General features: G+C 45.2%; 1 protein-coding gene across 7 annotated transcripts in view; it reads left to right on the top strand.

The window, feature by feature from the left end:
• TLE1 (transducin-like enhancer of split 1 (E(sp1) homolog, Drosophila)) overlaps window positions 1–15,085 on the top strand; it is an 88,861-nt gene extending 73,776 nt beyond the window's left edge. For all 7 annotated transcript variants that reach the window (XM_012640041.1, XM_012640044.1, XM_012640045.1 and 4 more), the window contains 6 exons: window positions 5,727–5,976; window positions 7,874–8,121; window positions 11,072–11,219; window positions 13,134–13,284; window positions 14,247–14,323; window positions 14,466–15,085. In XM_012640041.1, the coding sequence (XP_012495495.1) occupies window positions 5,727–5,976; window positions 7,874–8,121; window positions 11,072–11,219; window positions 13,134–13,284; window positions 14,247–14,323; window positions 14,466–14,573 (982 nt within the window). In that variant the 3' untranslated portion in view covers window positions 14,574–15,085. The remainder of the gene's footprint in view (window positions 1–5,726; window positions 5,977–7,873; window positions 8,122–11,071; window positions 11,220–13,133; window positions 13,285–14,246; window positions 14,324–14,465) is intronic.
• Window positions 15,086–15,541: the final 456 nt, after the last annotated feature.

Genomic DNA, 15,541 nt, shown 5'->3' with positions numbered 1-15,541 from the left:
CATCTTACTAGTGACTAAACTGAAACTGTAACTTGTGTCTCCTCCCTCACTTCTGGTACTTTACCGTATGGACCATGCTTTCGAAGCCCAGAAACAGGGTCAAGCTTGTTCCGTCATGTGACCTGTGGTTGCTTCTACCACAGCTTGCTTTGTTTTTGTTTTTGTTTTTTGAGAGGGAATCTGGCTCTGTCACCTGGGCTAGAGTGCCCTGGCGTCAGCTTATCTCACGGCAACCTCAAACTCCTGGGCTCAAGCAAGTCTCCTGCCTCAGCCTCCCGAGTAGCTGGGACTACAGATGCGCACCACCATGCCCAGCTCATTTTTTCTATTTTTGGTAGAGGTGGAGTCTTGCTCTTGCTCAGGCTGGTCTCGAACTCCTGACCTCAAGTGATCTCCCACTTTGGCCTCCCAGAGTGCTAGGATTACGGGTATGAGCCACCACACCCGGCCCCATAGCTTGCTTTGGAAGGGTCCGACACCTGCTGGATTTAGCCAGCTTGGGGAAAAACCATGGATTTTACTTTATTACTATAGTTGCTTTTGTTGTCCTTTGTGTGGTCTGAATCAGCTCTCTAGGGACTGCTTTTCTCCCTTGGGAAAGTTGTTGCCATCTCTTAGCGACATTTGATACGACTGCTAGACATTCCTTGGGAAAAGTTGGCTCGTGTGACCCAGGCAGTTAGAGGGTTGCCTGCCTTCTTGTTCTAGCTGATTTTCCTTGCCAGAGCAACCTTTCACGTCTCAGTGTGTAAGTGATTAGGTAGCAGTAGACGACGTGGGGTGTTCTGATTCATTGCTTGAGCATCAGCTGTATGCTGGCTGATGAAGTCATTCCACCTTCCCCTGAAGAACTCTGGAATGGGAAAGACAGAAATGTTCACAGTGTGATAAATGCTATAGTAGAGATTTGTAGGAAGAGCTATGACCCTGGAGAAAAATCATCCAGCCTGGGGAAGTCGTGGCAGGCAGAGGGAGGGAGGCAGTGCTGTTCTAGGCGGGAGGGGATGGTCTGGGTGCAACTTGGAGACATGACAGCATGTGATATTTCAGGGGACGGGCCTATTGTCCCAGGTGGCTAGGCGTTTAGGGTCACATGAATTACGATTTGTTGGCACTAAATTCTAAAGGGCCTCATGAGTCCTAAAGAGCTTGAAGAGCAAATGAAGGTTTTTAACACAATCAGATTTTTGATACTTGTTAATACAGCAAAAAACTTCACATCAAGAGTGCCAAGTCCACAGGCACCAGGGGATCGGAGCCCCCGTCATCTCTGGGGTCCCTGGTTCTTTATGATTGTGTACTTCATCACTGTGTACGTGCAGTTCCTATCTATTTCCAGCAAAGCAGCAACTCCGTAAACACCTGTTTTCCTTTGGCCACAGAACGCAGCATGGTTTTATTAGCAGCAGGCAGTCTGCGAGGAAAAACAACTTGCTTCCTTGGAACGCAAGTCTTGTTCGCTGCTGCTTCGGGCAGTCCTCCTGGGGGGGTCTTTCCTTTTAGCTCCTTCACCTCTGCTGTGTGCCCAGTAAATGAAAAGCCCTTGTTCCAAATGAGTTTTGATTTCATTCAGTTTTTAAATATGTAAAGGCTAGTGGGCTTTATCTCCTCAATATTTCAACCAGATTTCAGAATCGGAAGCCATCCTGATGTGCAGGTGGGCCAGGGCTCAGTTCTGAGGCTTGCTTAGGTGCTGGTGGGCTTAGCAGCACGGCCCCTAACCAGGGATCCAGGGACTCTTTCTGCCCTGCAGTTTGCCGCCATTCTGTGCAGACATCCTTCCCTCCTCTTTGGATGTCTGTTCAAGTCTTTGCTGAGTGCGTCTCCACCGAGTCTCGTCTTCTATGAGTTAGGAATTTTATGATTTTCCTCGCCTGATCATTGCCCTTGTGCTTTCCTGACCCACGCTGTGCATCTTCCTCCCTTTCCACATCCCCTGACCCACACACTCATCCACCAGTTGAGATAAAAAGCCTTTGCTTTTTTAAAAGTCATGGTGGTTTAATAACGATACTGGCATTTCCTGGAGACCCACTGCAGGTGTCGAGTGCTGTGATAAGTGTTTTGCAGCTGTTATCTCTCTAATCCTTGCAACAACTCCTGTGACCCCTGTATTTTATTATTATTTCTATCATATGGATCAGGAAACAGACACATTGTAGGCTGCAGCCTGGCCAGCGAACAAGACCACGGTTGGTGTGGCTGGCACGCCGGGGCTCCGCATCTGAGGGCCGTTTGATAGCGGAGTTTGGGCTCTGGACTTGGCTGGGCGCCTCCCGTAATGTGCTACTTGGTCAGGAGTCCTCCCCTCACCTTTTTCTTAAGTAAATGAATGAATCTAAACTTTAAAAATTGAAATAGAATATACATACAGAAAAGTGCAGCAATCATAGGTGTATAGCTCAGTGACCGTTCACCACGGGCACCCACCCATGGAACCAGCCCCTGGATCAAGGAACGGGGCCAGATTATTGCCCTGGAAGCCCCTCTTTGCCCTTCCAGTTGCCAAGGGTAACCACCGTCCTCCCCTGCCTTTCAGTAAACACCACAGGTGAATTTTGCCTATATTTGGACTTCTATAAATGCAGTCATACCACATACATTCTTTTGCATCCAGTTTTATTCTGAATTCTGGTTTGAAAGATATTTATAAGTACTCACTATCTGTTTATAAATTCCCTTTCTTGGTTGGTTTTACTTTTTTTAGTTCTTGAATCAATTGAGAAGGTGAGTCTCCTTTCGGGATCTCTTTAACATCATTATGACGTGCCCTCATCGTGGCCTTTTATCGAAGACGTTCCTGTCATTGTTGCAGGTGAATAATTCCAAATGGTCTCGCTTGCTCCCCTGGTTCTGGCCTTCCGGTTGCCCCCTCCTCAAGACCCATCAGCCCCGTGCGTTGTTCTGGTTTGTTCATTTGATTAGACGCTTCAGGCTCTAGCACAGCGGGCAGCGCCAGCTTCCTCCGAGGCCCCCTGTGACTGATGTATTAACATCCACATGGGTTTCCCCAGGGACGGATGAATGTTCACAGCTTCTGACAGCAGCTCGCTGCACTGTGAATCAATTCTAAATTGCCTCCGTGTGATGATCGCAGACCTACTGTGCAGTTTAAAGAAGAGGACACCCGGGAGACAAGTGGGTGTCTTCTAAAGACCCGCGCGCAGATCTCCCGTCTGTACGTTGTGCATCTATTTTAATCTGGAACATTTAACTCTGTAATAAGCAGGCTCCCAGTTGAAGCAAGATAAAATTTCCTTCCCCTGAAGATCTGGCATTGCTGAAAGAGCACCTGATGGAAACTTGGCGTCACCTGGAGGTGCCCACGTTGATTTGTGGTTCTCGCCTCCCCGTAGTGACCGTTCTTACAAAATATGTGCAACTCAGTTGCTTTATTTTATGGAAACTCACTTGGAATTTGCTCAGCATCACTTGGATATTTGTCACTTTCAGACCTAGGTCAAGGTACCTGATTCTGGGTCATGTAACTCGCTACTGAACTTTGCCCTATGGGAAATCTTTAAAGCCCAGAATTCTTGGAGTACGTGAATAGATTTAAATAGACTTAAACTCCCAGTTCTGTGGTTGTCTTAAAGGCCAACAAAATACTATTTAATTACACCTCCAAATGTCCCATAGTAAGTTGCGTAGGTCCCTATTCAGCTATTATGTGTGTATATTGAAATATCTTGTGGATTTGACACCGAAGGGTCCTGTTGGATAAATGAGATTTAGTGGTTTGGTAATATGAGGGCTTTGAGCTGTACTGGTTCAATATGCATATTTATTTCCCGGGACATTCTCCGTGGGACATTGTCATTATGTGTGCTCAGTTATTCAAATTAAGAGTAACATTAAAGATTTTGGCCAAATAGCCATTTAATATTAGTTATTGGAACCAATTTGCCAGGAGATAACATATCTAAGATTGTGTCCCTTGGTTGAGGGGAGGGGAAGTTTAAAAGTCTTCATGTATTTGAAATTTTGGTTTTAAGGAAGGAAAATGATAGCATGTATTTTATTTTCAAGAGAAAGTATGTGAGTTTTAAGTATAAGGTAGTAGAGACCTGATATCTTGTATCAATTTTCAATTTTGTTCTTGCTAAGTTATTTTTCAAAATCTGAGTTAGTATCAAAATGAAAATAGAAGGTCTGCATTAGTACTCACGGTGTTTATGTGTTTACATGTGTAAAGGTGCCAATGACAAGTTCCAGAAAGGCCCAGACTTCCCCTTGGGGAATTATAGGAAGGAGGAAACAGAACATACTTAATTGACTGTTTATAGTTAGATATCCCTGTGACGTCTCAGATAAGAAAGTGAAAGTAGTAGTCTTCAAAGTGCGAAGTGTGTAATTCTGTCTGTTGGGATAATATAAAAATCTTAGCAGGGAAAATATTAGAAATACTCTATTTCTTCTGTCTTCTAAAGTGTCTTTTCTTTGTGCATGTTTTATAATGTGCATGATATATTAGCTCTTGGAGTATAAATTTAGTTCATTGGAAAAAAAATATGCTTTGAATTTTGGTGTGGAAATAGAAGTATGCAACTAGAATTAGGTTTGTTTGTGTTTAACAGGGGAAGAAATCAGTAGCTAAAATAATATGGGAGTTTATTTCTCTCTCCCATAAAACACACTGGTTGTCAGCAGCCCAAGGCAGGTATCACAGCCCAGTAGTGTCACCAGGGCCTCTGCCTTCTATCTTTCCCTTCTGCCTCCCTCCGCAGTCTCTTTCCATCTTCATAGTCACCTTGTGGCCCAAAAGGGCTGCAGGAGCTCCTGTTTTGCTTATAGCTCAGGCATGGGGAAGGAAGAAGAGAGGGGGCAGGTATGTCCCCTCCCCTTTTTTTAAAGTTAATAAATATTATGTTTTCGAACAGTTTTAGGTTCATAGCAAAATTGAGCAGAAAGTACAGAGTTCCCCTGGCCCCTCCCCTCTCTTTCAATTTAAGAACTTCCTTAAAGTGCCACCCAATGGCTTCTGCCTAAATCTCACTAGTCAAAACATAGAGCCCTTCTTCAGCTAGTAGAAGAGTAGTCTGTCAGCTGGAAACTTTGCTGCTTTAGATGAAGCTGGGGTTCGTGACCAAGGTAGGGAAGGGAGATTGTTGAGTAGGAAACTTAAAGTCTCTGTTACAAAGCCATCTGATGTAAGAGAATCTCTTTCATTTTCTCTTGTTTATGCAAAAGAGAATTTTAAGTCCAAGCTTTACACTGGTGTGTTTAGAAAGCTGCTTTGTTGTTGTTAGTGTTGAAATATACTGTTTGCTGTTTGTAAATAAACTATTGTAAGTTTTTAAGGGCTTCATCTTAAGCACTGAAAATAATCATTTTAAATTATACTAAGAAATCATACAGTTATACAAGATATATGGAAGGAAGTATTTTATGTTAATTTGGAAGCACAGTGTTTTACAATAAGATTTGAGGGAATGCTTCAGAATGGATAAGCACAAGTTTTTAAATCTTAAGAAAATTTAAAATACAGTTGAATATATGTGTCATTTGGCATGCACTGGATCTCCACTCTTATTTATTTTAAATCTGTTCCATCAGTAAATCTTCAACTTGTATTGATTTCAAAAGGAACCATAACAAGGGTATCTTCCCTTTTCTTCGTCTTTCTCCTAGAACAGTGCTGAGGTAATGACTGATTCCGTTGTAATAAATGTGTTTTCTGTCTTCTCTCCTGTCCTCTCTTCTCTCCAATGGTCCGTCTCCAAAAGTGCGTACTCCTTCCACGTAACTGCAGACGGTCAGATGCAGCCTGTCCCCTTCCCCCCCGACGCCCTCATTGGACCCGGCATCCCCCGACACGCTCGCCAGATCAACACCCTCAACCACGGGGAGGTGGTGTGTGCGGTGACCATCAGCAACCCCACGAGACACGTGTACACGGGCGGGAAGGGCTGCGTCAAGGTCTGGGACATCAGCCACCCTGGCAATAAGAGTCCTGTCTCTCAGCTCGACTGTCTGGTGAGTGAACAGGAACTGGCGCACAACGGTAATTTCTCCCTGGAGGCTCAATAAGGAAATAGCTGTCCAGGCCTGGGTTTTATTCCCATTATGAGGAAATAGAAGCCCCTTCTGTTTCCTGTGTCAGATGTTTAACTCTCCCCCGCTCTCCCCAGTGTGAAGGTTTCATTCGTTGCCATTGCAGTGGTTAAAGCCAGAGTTGATGGGTTTCTTTTTTTAAATATTTTACAGTGGTTTACAGAAGCATTCCGTGTGCGGATGTGTAGTATAAAGGGGGTTTCCCATTTAATGGACGCAAGCACAGCCAGGCCTGGACTCTGATCCCTGCAGTGTGCTCCACTTTTAATTTCCCTACAGCCTTCAGATAAACACCGAATAGTAAACATTGGATAATGTGGCATAAAAACCATTCTGAACAGGGCCAGTGTTTCTAAGGGAGACCTGAGAGAGCTGGTTTTACCACCTTAACTTCAAGAAAGGGCTAAAGGATCTCACTGCAGAAAATCAGGACAGCCATCAGTCACGCAGGAGGAGCGAGAATGCTTTCCCAAGGCCCCTAAGCCACCTCCTCCCAGAGTCCGAGAGGACCATTTTGCATGTTTCAGGGACATAGAACGCTCCGGGACACGTCCTGGTCTCTAAACTGTAACCCCAGGATTTACAGACCACATAGCACTGGCCGTCGGCGGACTCTCAGCTGCACTGCCCCGGGATGGTGTCTGCCTGTGCTCTGCTGTGGTGGGGGTGCCGTTTCCCACCCACCGCCTGCCTGGAGAGCTGTGAGGATTCCAGAGAGGGTGTTTCCAAAGAGCAGAGTAGCAGTGTTTTTGAGACACAAAGACTTTGGGGGTAGTTATTAGTGTGTTTTTTTAAAAATCAGATAACTTAAAAAAGTCTCTCCATAATGAAACTCATACTGAAATATAGCTCAGCTTTCTGTAGCAGCAGGAGTAGCCTTTTTCGAAGTTAATGTGCTGTAAGTTTCTCTCATCTTTGAAAGACAGGCCAGTGTTAAAGCACGTAAGAAAACTTCAGCTCTATCTATTTGGGTTTAATTTGGAGGATGGCAATTATCTCTTTCGGGGATAGGGCGTATTAGGTGCCACCCCCACCCTCTTTCATGTGTGTCGATGGAGCTTTAGATAAGAATCCTCTTGTCTAATGACGACACAGTCCAGCACTGGGTAGAGTGTTAAGAGTAATGAAAACCAAAACATGGACAGTGGTCTAGCTTCCAAATGGTTGATAATAGAAGGTAAAAGATTTATAAACTGTGTTTCTCGTCTGCCCCCCGCCCCCTCCCTCCCAAGATGGAGTCTCGCTCTGTCGCCCTGGCTAGAGTGCAGTGGCATCATCACAGCTCACGGCAACCTCAACTTCTGGGCTCAAGCAATCCTCCTGCCTCAGTCTCCCAAGTAGCTGGGACTTTTTCTGTTTTTAGTAGAGACAGGGTCTCACTCTTGCTCAGGGCTCAGGCTGGTCACGAACTCCTGAACTCAGGAGATCCTCCCGCCTTGGCCTCCCAGAGTGCTAGGATTGCAGGCGTGAGCCACTTTGCCTGGCCTATAAACTACTTTCGAAAAGTGATTTCTTCATAGAGAAGAGAAGTACATGTCCACCCACCGTACACCCAGATGATTTCAATTCTGTCTGTGAAGGAGAACATCAGGAACAGTTCTCTAAGCTCTCACCACAGGCAATCCAATGAGTTTGTTTTGTTTACTATTTAGAAGGAGACAGTTGCAGTCAGACCGCCATCTTACTGCGGAACTCTTGCTTGTTAGAGTGTCTGTGAAATACCACTCTTTAAGTCAAAAACCAATACAGTAGTTAGAGAATATGGTGCTGTTATTGCGTAGTAATTCACTGTAGCAGTTGAATTATGTTTATTTCACAGAATAGAGATAATTACATCCGTTCCTGTAAATTACTACCTGATGGCTGCACTCTCATAGTTGGAGGGGAGGCCAGCACTTTGTCCATTTGGGACCTGGCGGCTCCGACCCCTCGCATCAAGGCAGAGCTGACGTCCTCGGCCCCTGCCTGCTACGCCCTGGCCATCAGCCCCGATTCCAAGGTCTGCTTCTCGTGCTGCAGTGACGGCAACATCGCCGTGTGGGATCTGCACAACCAGACGCTAGTGAGGTGAGCAAAGATGGTTGGTTGTCTGAGGGAGAGTTCCCCCTTGAGTAGCGGGGCCAGGAAACCTCCTCCTGGCACCTCTGTTCTCTCCGGCCTCCCAGGCTCTCAGCTCACACACTGGGCACCCACTGAATGCCAGGCTTGGAGCTCGATGCTAGGTGTTGGGGGTGCAAAGACAGAGAGCTGTGTTGCTGCTTTTGGGTGGCTTAACGGCTTTACTGCTGTGCCCAGTGTCACTGAGACTTTTTAATGTCCTTAATATTCCAGTCCTTCATACAGACACCATATACAGACACCAGACTTGTTTAAAAAATATTCCTGGCTTTTGCCAAGGGATGGCCTAATGTGGATTGCATGGCAGTACGAAGGGCCCTTGATACTAGATGTTTCTGGCTTTGGCTAGAACCTTGTTTGTGCAAACAGGAACCAACTGATAAAAGATAACAGAAAATCAATAAAGGGACACGAGAAGAGGAGATGCCATGAATTTCACCCACAAAATGGTTTTAAAGTATCCGTGTTTCCCAATAGTGAAGTAGGACACCTGCCCAGGGGTCGTTCCACCCAGGAGCTAGCGGGGGTCTTCCTGGCTTCCTGGAATCTGCCCTCCTAACCGTAGCAGCTGCTGTGGCTCCGCTACCTTTGTGTCTGTCCTCAGCTCCTCCACCACAAGCACCCTACAGAAAATCAGTGCTCACACCAGAGATGTTCTAGAAAGGTCTTTTAAAAAGTAAGCACTAATGAAATGTCAACGGTAAAATTAGCGTGTGTTTCCCTCTTTCGTTTCATGTTTCATCTTGGCTCAAAAACTGGCTCTGTGTGGTGCAGTTTGAGGCCCGGGGCCTATTTGGCAAACTTCCTCTTTGCTCCAGGTCCGTGTGCAGAGAGAAGGGATAGCCTGCAGAAGTCGCCACGACAGCTTACTCTCTCTTCAAACCTCCTCTGTAGAAATCCATTAAGTATCACTGAGCCGGGCCCTGTCCCTGCGTGTGGGTGACAGTGCGACAGTTATTTTCCTCTTACCACTTGCTGTGTAGAGCAGAGTGAGCAAAATGGAATAATGGGGCCAGAGCCGAAGGCTGCTTTGACCTTTTAGCCTAGCAAAAGCTACTTGTTTTTTTCTTTTCTTTCTTTTTTTAACTTAATAAATAGCAATTTCAAAATATTAATTTTAAGAGCTTTTCAAATACCACTCCATCGAATACTCATAATATATGTACTGTAGCTCTCCTCATTTTATAGATGAGGAACCTGAGGCCCAGAGAGGCTACGGTGCTCACCCCAGGTCACGCAGGTGGACATGGTGGACCTGAGATCAGAGCCCAGGCGTTCTGCCTCTCACCTGTGCTCTGAACCCCGCTGCTCTGCGTCAGCTCCCAGGGAGTAAATACCTGTTGCATGTCATAGAGTGTAGGGCTTTATAGATCTTTCTCAGTGTGGACTGGCCACACGTGGCTACTCTGTGTGACAGGGTAATATAAAGCCTATTGAGTGTCTTTGTATCTGCTGTGACCCAGCACACACTGGGTCATAGGATCTGCCTGGGAGTGATGCTGAGACATGTGGGTGGGGGTGGAGGGATGGAGGAACACCCACCAAGTGCTGTACGTCAGCAGAGAAAGATGTTTTTAGCCAAGTAGCAAGAGCATTTAATGAGTCAGAGAGGTCAAAAGAAGTCAGAGGGTGAAGAGATCACTGGGTCTCCAGAGCTGTTTGAAGGAAAAAAAAGTGGCACTGTGAAAAAGCGACCTGCCACAGACCTGCGTGACCTCTGGGGAAGTCTTGGAGGGGACGCTTGGGGTCCACGAGCACAGCTGCAGTGGAGCAGAGAGGACTGAGCCTGGACCCTGAATGGCAGAAGCTGGGATAACTTGCAGAGAGAAGATTTTGGAGGTGATGGTTCACTCTTGGCTCAGAATTCGGGGCAACAGTGGTGCTTTTTCCTTCCCGTGCGCTCTTTTATATTCCAAGCTCAGGTTAAAAGTTTGTAGCTCTGTGGGTATGAGGTATGGGGAGACTAGTGGAAGAAAAGCCACGGAGATTTTCCTCTTGGAATTCTCCCGTCTGGTTCTGAGGGCGGGTCCAGACCTCCCTCACCTTTTCCGACCACTCTCCCACCAGCTCCCTCTTGGCTTGCAAAAGCGAGTCCAGGGCAGCCTCTGACCCTGCAGTGGCTTACACTGACCTCCTTCCAGCAGGCCCTGCTCAGCAAATCCCTGTTGGCTGATTGTTTTTGGTGGTGCTTTTTGGATGAAGCACAAGGTTTCCCTTTAAAGAACAGCCTTGTGCTCAGCTTGGAGGCAGAGTCTGCCTCAGGCCCCAGCAGTTACCTTTGTCTCTGCTCAACACCTCTGCAGTCAGGAGGCCGGCATGCATGACCCTTTGTCTCTGGGAGTCCAGATTTCCTAATGCAGGGCTCTTTATAACACAGAAAGCAAGGCTGAGTAAATACATGAGCTCATGCTCTGTTGGCACGAAGGGCATTGCCGAGTTGGTTCACGCATGGAGACGGAAGTACTTTCTGTAGCCCGTGCTGTGATGTGGCCGCTTCTTTCTCTCAGGAATTCAGGCCTCACAATTGAAGGGTGGGCCTTCATCTTTCCTTAAGGAATACACCTGGGACTTTGTGTGTTTGTCCTTTATTTTCTTTTAACACTTAAATACTTCCAGACCTGGAAGGAGTTGTACCTTCTAGACCGATTTGCCAGAGCAGCATATTTAACTTCTGGGTAGTGACCTGCAGCGGCGTTCCATTTCTTTAGCATTTGGATTGTGAAAAAAGACAGTCTGCAGGTGCTGTTTCCTGTCCTCCTCGGGGGAAAGTTGGTTTGATCTTGCACATCAGCAGACACTGGCGAGATGACACATACACAGAGTCCAAAACCAACAACACAACAGTGTTTACCTTGAGTTCTGGCAGGAAATCATTATTCAATCTGGTTTGTTTTATCAGGCAATTCCAGGGCCACACAGACGGAGCCAGCTGTATTGACATTTCTAATGATGGCACCAAGCTCTGGACGGGCGGCTTGGACAACACGGTCAGGTCCTGGGACCTGCGCGAGGGACGGCAGCTGCAGCAACACGACTTCACCTCCCAGGTGACTGACGGCTCTGTCTGCCCAGGATCTGTGAGGTGGCCTGGGTGTGTCGTCCTTCCCTCCCTCCCTTCCCACCCCAGGCAGTGGTAGCTAGACAAACACATCAGGGTGAAATCGGAGATAACCGGTTCTTAAAAAAACACAAACAAAAAAACCCCTCAAACTCTTAGTGGTTTTTAGAATCCTGTAGGTTAAGGCATGCTAGCTGTTGTATTTGCACACGAGTGCGCTGAAGAGGTTCATACGGTGAAGAATGTTCATGCATGTTTTCCTTCAGCACTGTTTGGTTTGGTGCTCCTGCTCTCACCTTCTAATGCGGAATGAGTGATGAGTATTTGATTCCCATATAAATAGAGCTTGAGAAATACGCAGCGATGTCACTAGGAATAGAGAAAAGTCACAACAGCTCTGAAAGTTCATTTCCCCTGCATTAGGGAGCTTTAAAAACTGCAGAGGTATCTCAGTGGATGCCCACTTTATTCCTCATCCCTCAAAAAATGAAGTCATGGATGATAAGATATACGGAGTTTTTGAATAATATAAGTGGTAACTTTGTGGACCGTGAAAAAATATTTGGATGTTGAGTGTCTGAATGTAGACTTCTTTTGGAAAAGATGGTGCTTGCTGTTTTAAGTGCTTTCTGATGGTAGAATTGTTCCTTTGATCATTATTTGGCATTTATTTACCGTTTTTTTGGTAATAAAAACAATTCGACTCGGAACACTAGGGCAAAAATGGAAAACAAGTATATATACTACTAAATTTAATTTTCCTATTAACATTTTATTGAGCTTCTCGGAGTCTTCCCTGTTCTCCCCCTTTCCCAGCATAAGTGGGATCTATTTTCGGTCTGCCTTTAAACTTCTTATGGAAATTCTCAAATATGTACAGAAAATATTCAAGCATATATGAAAGTATAGAGAATTATACAATAGACCCAGCTTTAACGGTATCAGCACATGGCCCTTCTTATCTATTCTATCATCCCCACCCCAAACACTGGATTATTTTAAAGTAAATCCCAGACATCATTTTATCCATAAGTACAGTCCTGCACCACGTAACAATGTTTCGATTGACAGTGGCTTGCATATGTGACGGTGGTCCCATAAGATTATGATACTGTATTTTTGCTATACCCTTTCTATGTTTAGATATGTTCAGATACACAAATACTTACCAGTGTGTCACAGTTGCCTACAGTATTCAGTGCGGTAGCATGCTCTGCAGGTTTGCAGCCTAGGAGCAATAGGCTACACCATATAGCCTGGGTGTGCAGTAGGCGCTGCCATCTAGGTTTGTGTAAGTGCGCTCTATGATGTTCACACAGCGACAGAATTGCCTAACGATGTAATTCTCAGAATGTGTCCCTGTCATCAGGCAACATGCGACTGTATAATATACACATACATGTTTGTGTGTGTATATATATGTGCATTTGTGTGTATGGGTATAAATATAGGCTATGCCCTATAGGTTAGGTGTGTAGTAGACACTACCACCCAGGTTTGTGTAAATACACTCTATGATGTCCACACGATGACGAAATCACCTAACGACCCGTTTTGTAGAACATATCCCTGTCGTTAAGCGATGCATGACCGTATTGCGGTTAGTGTCTCTAAAAGATAAGGCCTCCTTTAAAACGCACACACGAGTACCATTATTATTAGGAATAATTTCTTAATTTCATCACTTAGGATGGAAGTGTTCAAATGTTTTCAATTGTTTCGTAAAGCTTTCTGACACTTGGTTCATCTGGGTTGAGCCACTTGCCCTGTAGACCTCCCCACGATCTGGATTTGCCTGATTACTTCCCCCACGTTCTTGCTATCCCCCCCCCCTTTCTTGTTGCCTTTTCACTTCCTGAGTTTATTGGGCTCAGTAACCAGTGAGCCTGTCTGTTCCTTACAGATCTTCTCCCTGGGCTACTGCCCCACCGGGGAGTGGCTGGCCGTGGGCATGGAGAGCAGCAACGTGGAGGTGCTGCACGTGAACAAGCCCGACAAGTACCAGCTGCACCTCCACGAGAGCTGTGTGCTGTCCCTAAAATTCGCTTATTGTGGTGAGTCCAGCTTGAAACTGGAGGCCATTGATGGCCTAAATGGAAAATACTTATAAAAAAAAAAAAAAATATGGTAGAGATCATATCTGGAAAAAATGTTGTTCTCCGAGCAGCTGGATGCAATAATTCTATTGTTTTTAACATGTTCTTCAGAGCACGGTAATGTCTGTTTCAGTCTGTTTCGCTAATTTGAGAAAACCCAGCAGGCGATGAAATTGCCTCGTACAAGGTTTGGACACATGCTTGTTTTTAGTGGGCATAGGAGACAATTAGTTACCACTCTGAAGAGGGGTGGGTGGAAATTTATAGAAGGGACAGGAGCAGGGGAAGTTGTTATGAGCTGGCCACGGTGAGGAAGCCAGAGTCAGAAAGGGGGACATTTGGCTGGACCCAGACTCTTACACTCTGCAGGGGGGATACAGAGGGGAGACGTTCATGTGGAGACTATTCTTGTATTGACGGTGGTCAGGTATTTGCTCAGAAGATAGATGGATGCGTGGTGAGTAGTCACTTACTGAGCACCTTCTATATGCCATACAATGTGACTGGCATTTTACATAAACATTTAATCCTTCCTAGTTCCATTTTATCATGAGGAGACTGACTAAAGCAGAACAATTTCATCGATTGAATATTTGAGGGCCTCCTCTGTGTTAGACATGATGCTGTGAGTCATCCAGTGACTAGTGAGGCCAACACCTCTTGAATTATGCCTAAGATAACACAGGTGATTCACCGAGGAGCCCAGATTTAAAACCTCTGCTCATGTCCTAGACCAACCCTTTGGGCATGATAATTCATGCATTAAAAATGCTCTCGGTGTGATTAAGTCCAGCTTGTTATTAATAATATGATAGTAGGAATTTATTTATTTAAGAAATGAGATCTTGCCATGTTGCCCAGGCTGGACATAGTAGGAATTTGAATCTTGCTAAGACTACATATTCCTTTGCCAATTCTAGGTAAGTGGTTTGTGAGTACTGGAAAAGATAACCTCCTCAATGCGTGGCGCACCCCCTACGGAGCCAGTATATTCCAGGTGAGTACATGCCCCTTACCTAGAACGACAGTGTAACCACAGGGCCACCTTTGAAGCTAGAGGTGAAGGTGACTCCGAGGGAGCAGGGCCCCCCAGGGTCCTTATTCCTCATTGAACACATACCCATTGTTATCTCTTCCAGTCCAAAGAGTCCTCGTCAGTGCTGAGCTGCGACATCTCTGTGGATGATAAGTACATAGTCACTGGCTCAGGGGACAAGAAGGCTACAGTCTATGAAGTCATCTACTGAAAACATTATGTGGTTTAACATTTTTAGTTGAATTGGGCCAAAATGTTTTGAATTTGTAGAAATAGAAAAGTTGTAACTTTAAAAGAAAAAAAAAAACATACAGATACCTGTTTCCAAACCTTGACACAAAACTACTTCGAGTCTACAAAGAGGAGTCAACGAGTCCATCAGCAGAAGGTCACCTGTCTACCTAGACCAGATGGAGCACCGAGGCCAAGTGGACAGAGGGCCGAGGGTTGTGGGATTGAGGGACAGCATCTGCTGACCTGTGTCAGAGCCCGTTCTTTCTGGGTGATCTGTGGATCACGCCTTGCCCGAGTGTGGGATTACCTTTCTGTTCCTTGCAGTTCACCTCACGTTCTGTCCTTTGTAGAGCAGTGGTGTCTCCGATGAACCTGTTTCCTGGTTTTGCATCTTGTGAAATGTTTTTTTGTATTTTTGTTGAAGGTTAAACATTTGTATAAATTGTAAATATATTTGGTTTATTACAGTAAAGGCTTTAGTACCAATAAGTGGTTTTCCTTTCCCTTCCTTATGGTTTTTATCAAAGCTTTGGGATCGTCCATGTGGGTTTTATAAGCAAAGTCCATACATTTGTAGAGGAAGTTTTGAAACATACTTCTTAGACCTAAGTACACTTGGTTGCGGACTCCTGTCGCACTGAGTAATTGGAGGTATGTTAATGACGGTTTTATTTAGGAAGGTAAAATGATTTCGTCAAGACTCATTTTTTTGTTATGATACTCTTCTGATTCAAGTTCACAAATTAAAGCTCTACTTTTTCCTGTTGATTAGCTGGAAGGCAGAATATTCTTTTCTCTAGGAAGGCCCAATCTTTTCAAATCTATATTCTTTCTTTACAAGCTTCATTCACTTGGGTTTTGTGTTATGACCTGTGATGCACAGAAAGCTGTAGAGTTCATTAACCTGTAAAAGAAAGGTGGCAGTTCAGCTGGTTATGTCCTCAT

This window comes from Propithecus coquereli, unplaced genomic scaffold (genome assembly GCF_000956105.1).
Source record: "Propithecus coquereli isolate 6110/MARCELLA unplaced genomic scaffold, Pcoq_1.0 Scaffold147, whole genome shotgun sequence".
In the NCBI taxonomy this organism is placed as follows: domain Eukaryota; kingdom Metazoa; phylum Chordata; class Mammalia; order Primates; family Indriidae; genus Propithecus; species Propithecus coquereli.
This window is presented reverse-complemented; position numbering and strand designations above follow the sequence as displayed.